The 7139-nt window shown below is 41.8% G+C and overlaps 1 protein-coding gene across 1 annotated transcript in view; it reads left to right on the forward strand.

Moving 5' to 3' along the window:
- LOC132870863 (replication protein A 32 kDa subunit-like) overlaps positions 1-5643 on the forward strand; it is a 45252-nt gene extending 39609 nt beyond the window's left edge. Inside the window, exons 6-9 of the mRNA XM_060904777.1 lie at positions 133-252; positions 3114-3203; positions 3409-3503; positions 5488-5643. Of these exons, the coding sequence (XP_060760760.1) occupies positions 133-252; positions 3114-3203; positions 3409-3503; positions 5488-5569 (387 nt within the window). The 3' untranslated portion in view covers positions 5570-5643. The remainder of the gene's footprint in view (positions 1-132; positions 253-3113; positions 3204-3408; positions 3504-5487) is intronic.
- The last annotated feature ends 1496 nt before the right edge of the window (positions 5644-7139 follow it).

The following is a 7139-nucleotide window of genomic DNA, read 5'->3' on the forward strand; positions in this document are numbered from 1 at the left end:
ATGATGTTTTTAGTGCTATACTTCACCTAATATAGTACATAGATGTTGTAAGACAGTTGCAGGTTATCCTCTATAAAGCTGTGTTCTATCCAGTCATGCACCTTATTTGACTTCTAGAGTTTTTCTCGTCAGCGCCACAGGTTCGTGGTAGCGTTCAAGATCCACCAACTGGACAACTATAATGAGATAACGTCACACATGTTGGAGGTGATTCAGGCCCATCTGCATAATGATCGAAGCTCATGCAGTAGGGTGAGACTGGCTTCATGATGCACTGTTACTGTATGGCAGTTTTTTTTTAAATTGTGCTAACTAATGGGTGGTAGCGGCATTGGGTTGGAAGGTTGTGAGTTCAAATAGAATTCCTTGTGTTCAACATGGCAAATAATAAGAATAAAAAAAAAAATCAAACCAAATTGCACTGCTTTTCATGTTCACTGTATCTACAGTTGTGGTCAGAAGTTTACATACCCTCATCACGGGTGTGAACGTCATGGTAATTTTGGGCTGTTAATGATTTTCCTTGAACTGTTCTTTTTCCAGGGTGGAATGATTGTACAGCGTACGTCTTTAATCACTTCAAAAAACAAGAATTGAGTGCACAAGTTTGAATTTATTTTAGATTTTCTCTAATCCACACAGGGTCAAAATTATACATACATAAAACTTCTCGTTCGTGATCATGATTGACTACAACTGGTAGTTTCTCTTTGCCAGCATGAAAAGGATTTGCTTGGATTGACCAATACTCAGAACCATGGGAAAGTCCAAGGAACTCTGTGAAGATCTAAGAAGGAGAATTGTACGGTAGATTTACACAAGTTGGGAAGGTCTCTTTGAGCCATTTCTAAGCTCATCAGTTCAAACAATTGTACGCAAGTACAAGTTATTTGGATGTGTCCTCACTTTGGCAAGGTCTGGAAGAAGACCCAAACTGTCACCCTCCGATGAGAGGAAGTTGGTTAGAATGTTCAGGAACAACCCAGGAACCACCAAGGCTCAAGCCTGCCATGAACTGGAAACTGCTGGAACACCAGCGTCACTGTCCACAGTGAAGTGAGTTTTACATCGCCGTGAACTGAGAGGGTGCTGACCAAGAAAGAAGCCCCTGCTCCAAAATCGACAACCTCACGCTCGACTGAAATTTGCAGCTGCCCACATGGACAAGCCAAATGCCTTCTGGAGAAAAGTTTTATGGTCAGACAAGACAAAGATTGAGCTATTTGGCCACAATGACAAGAGGTATGTTTGGAGGAGTAAAGGTGAGGCTTTCAAACCCAAGAACACTGTACCAACTGTCAAGCATGGTGGTAGTAGCATCATGCTCTGGGGCTGTTTTGCTGCCAGTGGTACTGGTGCATTGCACAAAGTGGATGGAATAATGAAGAAGGAGCACTACCTCTAAATTCTTCAACTTCACCTCAAATCAACAGCTAGATGATTGAAACTTGGACACAATTGGGTGTTCCAACAGGACAACAATCCCAAACACGCATCAAAACTGGTTTTGGAATGGATAAAGCAGGCGAACATTTAAGCTTCTGGAACAGCCTGACCTCAACCCTATTGAAAATTTGTGGACTACTCTTAAAAGCTGGGTCCATGCCAGGAAACCAACCAATTTAACGCTACGTTCACACTGCAAGGCTTAATGCTCAATTCCGATTTTTTTGTGAGGTCGTTCACATTAACAAATATATGCGACTTGTATGTGATCCTCAGTATGAACGAAAAGCGACCTAAAAGTGTTCCGCATGCGCATTGCAGGATACGACGACGTCACACGCAGTGAGCATGGCCAGTGTTTACGGAAGTAAAACCGCCCGGTTGCGGTATGACCCATCCAATTTAGCTTGAATAGCTGCATCTCCCCAAATGGAAATCAGCTCCCTAACCTCTGCGTCCTTCCATTGAGAAGATTCAGAACCTTCACAGCCCGAAGCGTCCCTCACATTGATGTCATGCGCAGGGGCGCAGATACATTTTTTGAACTGGGGGGGACAAAGCTGCCAGCAAACCAACCCCAACCCCGATATGCCTGTCAAACTTGCTGTGGGTTACCATAGCAACCAAGCTCGAGCTCGCAACCTGTGCAGTCTGCGCAGCTCAGCCAACCGAATATCAGTCTTTGTTTTGTTTTATGTGAGTTGTTGCAACTATGTATACACTGCTGTGCACCTCAATAAACTGAATGGTAATTAGTCTTTTGATTTTTCCGTGAGGTTTGCCTTATGCAAAGAAAGACAGCATAGACGTTTTTTCCTCCCTATAAGTGGGGGGGACCGAACGAAGTGAATTTAAATCTGGGTGGGACGAATCCCACCCGTCCCCCCCTCTATCTGCACCCGTGATTATGCGCCATGTTGTTGTAACTTTTTTTGAGAGACCCGCCGCCTACTTCAGCGCAGAATAGTGACGTTTGTGGCTTGTTGATGACGTGTAAGTCGGATGAATGCGACCTGGCGGTTCAGACTGAAGTCGCATATGAAAAGAGCGGATAGGAATCGGAATTAGGACCACATATCCAAACGGCCTGGGTCGGATTTGAAAAAATCGGATCTGTGTCGTTCATATTGTCAATAAAAGATCAGATACAGGTCACATATGGGCGAAAAGATCGGATTTGAGTCACTTCAGCCTGCAGTGTGAACGTAGCCTAAATGAACTCTACCAATTCTGCCAAGAAGAGTGGTCAAATATCCAGCCAGAATTATGCCAGAAGCTTGTTGGTGACCAAAAGCATCTGGTCGGGGTGCAACTTGCTCAGGGACGTTTAACCAAATATTAGTGGGGGTATACAGTACATGTGTATGTATAATTTTGATCTTGTGTAGATTAGAGAAAATCCAAGATAAATTCAAACTTGTGCACTCAATTCTTGTTTTTTGAAGTGATTAAAGATGTACGCGGTACAATCATTCCACCCTAGAAAAAGAGCAGTTCAAGGAAAATCATTAACAGCCCAAAATCACCATGACGTTCACGCCCGTGATGAGGGTATGTAAACTTCTGACCACAACTGTGTGTTTTTTATTTAAAGTGGGTTTCACGGTAACGGTAGCAATTTTAAAACTGACTTTGATTTGACTCGCATGTCCAATTTCTTGTTCCAGATGAAGAACGAGACAATGACCTCAGCTATAATAAACACATCAAATGCAAGTGACCCAGCCACCATTGGGTTTACAGCCAATCAGAGGCAGGTGGGTGGACGGACGTCCTTTCTGATTTAATTCCACGTCGTCTTTGTCACCACTTAAGCAGTCTGGTGCATTTTAAGTTTCAGAATTTAAGATGGCTAATGCAGGCAGCTGATTTTGTTTTTGAGGTTTATTTGACATATTTAGTCTAGCAGTGTGCGTGGTATTAAAAGTGCTCCGTATTGTATTACTGTGGAATGTTGTGTAGGTATTTACTTTGATTAAGAGCTGCGCTTTGGCCGAGGGCATCAGTGTGCAGCGCCTGATGAGTTCACTCAAATACCTCTCCTTCCATGACGTCAGGTAGAGGCTTAATTTATCCCATGTAAATTTTTTTATTTTTTTTGGTTATGAAGTTATTTGTATTGGAATTTCTTTTAATGTTACCTGTAAATAGATTTTGTACTTGCTTACTAAAACTCCCTGCTTTAGGAACAGATTTAACCTGGTTACTGGTTATAAAGGTGTATACCGTATTTTTGGGACTATCACTACATTCAGACTGCAACCTGAAACGACCCATATCCGATTTGTTGTGAAATCCGATTTTTTTTTTTTTGTTAGGCCGTTCACATTACCAATTATATGAGACTTGTATGCGATCTCCAATATGAACAGAAAACGACCCAAAAGTGTCCCGCATGCGCAAATTGACACGTAATAAGCACATCTACGTAATACGTAAACAAAAAAAAGCGCACTCTTCAAGTTTGCAAGTAAAGCATGGAGATGAGGCGAGACCTGGCGATGTGGTTTTTGTGGCGGCGGCGGAACTCGCACAGTAATCTGATTAATGTGGGCAGCAGACTAATGAGACCGAAGGTGTGAAATTACTGGAAATTTCCAGAACAATCTTATAATCTTGTAATCCAGGATGGTTTAAGTTATAAATCAGTTATAGAAACTGTTTTATTTAATCAGGCTAACAGATCAACATCCAGGTCTCTACCAAATCCACCATTAGCTTGATCAATTCTATAAAAGTCTATTTAAATTCTGAAAACTGTACAAATGTTGTTGTTGTTGTTGTTGTTTTCCACCAAAGAGGCGGGATTAGCCAACGCAGAATAGTGACGTTTGTCTCTTGTTGATGACGTGTAGGTCGCATGAATGCGACCTGTCCGGTCAGACTGCAGTCGCATGTGAAAATAACGGATATGCATCAGAATTAGGACCACATATCCAAGCGGCCTGGGTCGCATGTGAAAAAAATCGGATCTGTGTCGTTCAGATTGTCAATAACAAATCGGATACAGGTCGCATCTGGGCAAAAAAATCAGATATGGGTCGTTTCAGGGTGCAGTCTGAACGTAGTCTATAAGGCGCACTTAAATTTTCTCAAAAATTAACAGTGTGCCTTATAATCCAGTGCGCCTTATGTATGATTACTTGTTGTACTTACTGACCGAATTTATGTGGTACAATGCGCTCAAAAATTTGTCGAAATGCGCAAGTACGACTTTGGTAAGCAACGAAGCCGCTCCGCTCGATGGATATTCGGAGCATTACGGTATGCTGTGTCACTACCTGATCGGCCCCGTAACAGGACCCCTGAGCAGTCTACAAGACTGCCTGACTGTAATGTCTAAACTAGAAGTGCATTTCATGTAAGGCAGCCCGGGCCCGGAGTACACGCTAGCAACAATAAACCAATCAGAGAACAGTATTTAGTACGCTTACCCCCGCCACTTTTTATACGTAATGCGTACTGTGCTTCAACATTATATTACAGTACATTTGTGTGTACGTAAAAGGACCCCCAAAATGGCACCTGTTAAGAGGCATGCTTACGAAGCGGGTTTCAAACTCCAAGCTATCAGCCACGCAGCAGAACATGGAAATAGAGCAGCCGCGAAAGAATTCAACATCAATGAATCAATGGTACGGAAGTGGAGGAAGCAAGAAGATGAATTGCGCCAAGTAAAGAAGACCAAACAGAGCGAGATGGCCACAGTTAGAGGACAAAATTGAACAGTGGGTTATTGAACAGTGGGTTATTGAACAGAGAACAGCAGGAAGAAGCGTCTCTACAGTCTACCATCTACCGGTATTTGTTGCTACAACTGAGTGGAATAAAGTTTGATTTACCGGACTGTGTTGTTTTGCTTAATGCGCCTTACAATCCGGTGCGCCTTATGTGTGAACATAGACACGTTAATTCACAGTGCGCCATATAATCCAGTGCGCCTTATCGCCCGAAAAATACGGTACATAAAATTAGTGCACCCAGTTTGATTAAACTTGTTTAATACATTTTATATGAATCAAATAAATGTCTGTGTTGTAGGGCTTGCCTGCAGTTTCTTATAAATGAAGGACACATTTTCTCCACAGTTGATGACTGCCATTTCAAGTGTACTTACGACTAAAATGATTTAAGCACAATCCAAGTTTTTTTTTTTTTTAAGTGAGCGACTTTAATGGCGATGTAAATGTAAAAAAAAAAAAATCTGCCCTTGTATATTTCAATTATTTACAAGTGACTTGTAAATTATAATGCAGTTGTTTTGTGGTGTTTTGCCTTTTGTTGTTGTAGATGTTGGGAATTGTGCTTAAATGTACCGGTACAAACCTTTTCATAATAAACTTTTGTTGTTCTTGCTCACAATTTGTGTTGCCTGGATGAATAGTTGAGGTAATAAACTTGCAGTTGTTTTTGGCGTGTGTGTAAATTGGTTTTGCAACTTTTATTTTTAAAGTGACCGTTGATTGACAAAACCAGGCCAGGTGACGCTTTTTCCAATCTTCAAATATTGTGCTTTTCTGCTCACCATACGGTTAGGTCCGTATATATTTGGACACTGACACAAATTGTTTTTTTACCTGTTTACTGAAACATTCAGGTTATAGTTATATAATGGACATAAAGTCCAGACTTTCAGCTTTCATTTGAGGGTATCCACATTAAAATTGGATGAAGGGTTTAGGAGTTTCAGCTCCTTAACATGTGCCACCCTGTTTTTAAAGGGACCAAAAGTAATTGGACAATTGACTCAAAGGCTATTTCATGGGCAGGTGTGGGCAATTCCTTAGTTATGTCATTCTCAATTAAGCAGATAAAAGGCCTGGAGTTGATTTGAGGTGTGGTGCTTGCATTTGGAAGATTTTGCTGTGAAGGAAACATGCGGTCAAAGGAGCTCTCCATGCAGGTGAAACAAGCCATCCTTAAGCTGCGAAAACAGAAAAAACCCATCCGAGAAATTGCTACAATATTAGGAGTGGCAAAATCTACAGTTTGGTACATCCTGAGAAAGAAAGAAAGCACTGGTGAACTCATCAATGCAAAAAGACCTGGACGCCCACAGAAGACAACAGTGGTGGATGATCGCAGAATAATTTCCATGGTGAAGAGAAACCCCTTCACAACAGCCAACCAAGTGAACAACACCTCTCCAGGAGGTAGGCGTATCGATATCCAAATCTACCATAAAGAGAAGACTGCATGCAAGTAAATACAGAGGGTTCACTGCACGGTGCAAGCCACTCATAAACCTCAAGAATAAAAAGGCTAGATTGGACTTTGCTAAAAAACATCTAAAAAAGCCAGCACAGTTCTGGAAGAACATTCTTTGGACAGATGAAACCAAGATCAACCTCTACCAGAATGATGGCAAGAAAAAAATATGGCGAAGGCGTGGTACAGCTCATGATCCAAAGCATACCACATCATCTGTAAAACACGGCGGAGGCAGTGTGATGGCTTGGGCATGCATGGCTGCCAGTGGCACTGGGTCACTAGTGTTTATTGATGATGTAACATAGGACAGAAGCAGCCGGATGAATTCTGAGGTATTCAGAGACATACTGTGTGCTCAAATCCAGCCAAACTGATTGGTCGGCGTTTCATAATACAGATGGACAATGACCCAAAACATAAAGCCAAAGCAACCCAGGAGTTTATTAAAGCAAAGAAGTGGAATATTCTTGAATGGCCAAGTC

The sequence above is a fragment of the Neoarius graeffei genome, chromosome 22 (assembly GCF_027579695.1).
Source record: "Neoarius graeffei isolate fNeoGra1 chromosome 22, fNeoGra1.pri, whole genome shotgun sequence".
Classification (NCBI taxonomy): domain Eukaryota; kingdom Metazoa; phylum Chordata; class Actinopteri; order Siluriformes; family Ariidae; genus Neoarius; species Neoarius graeffei.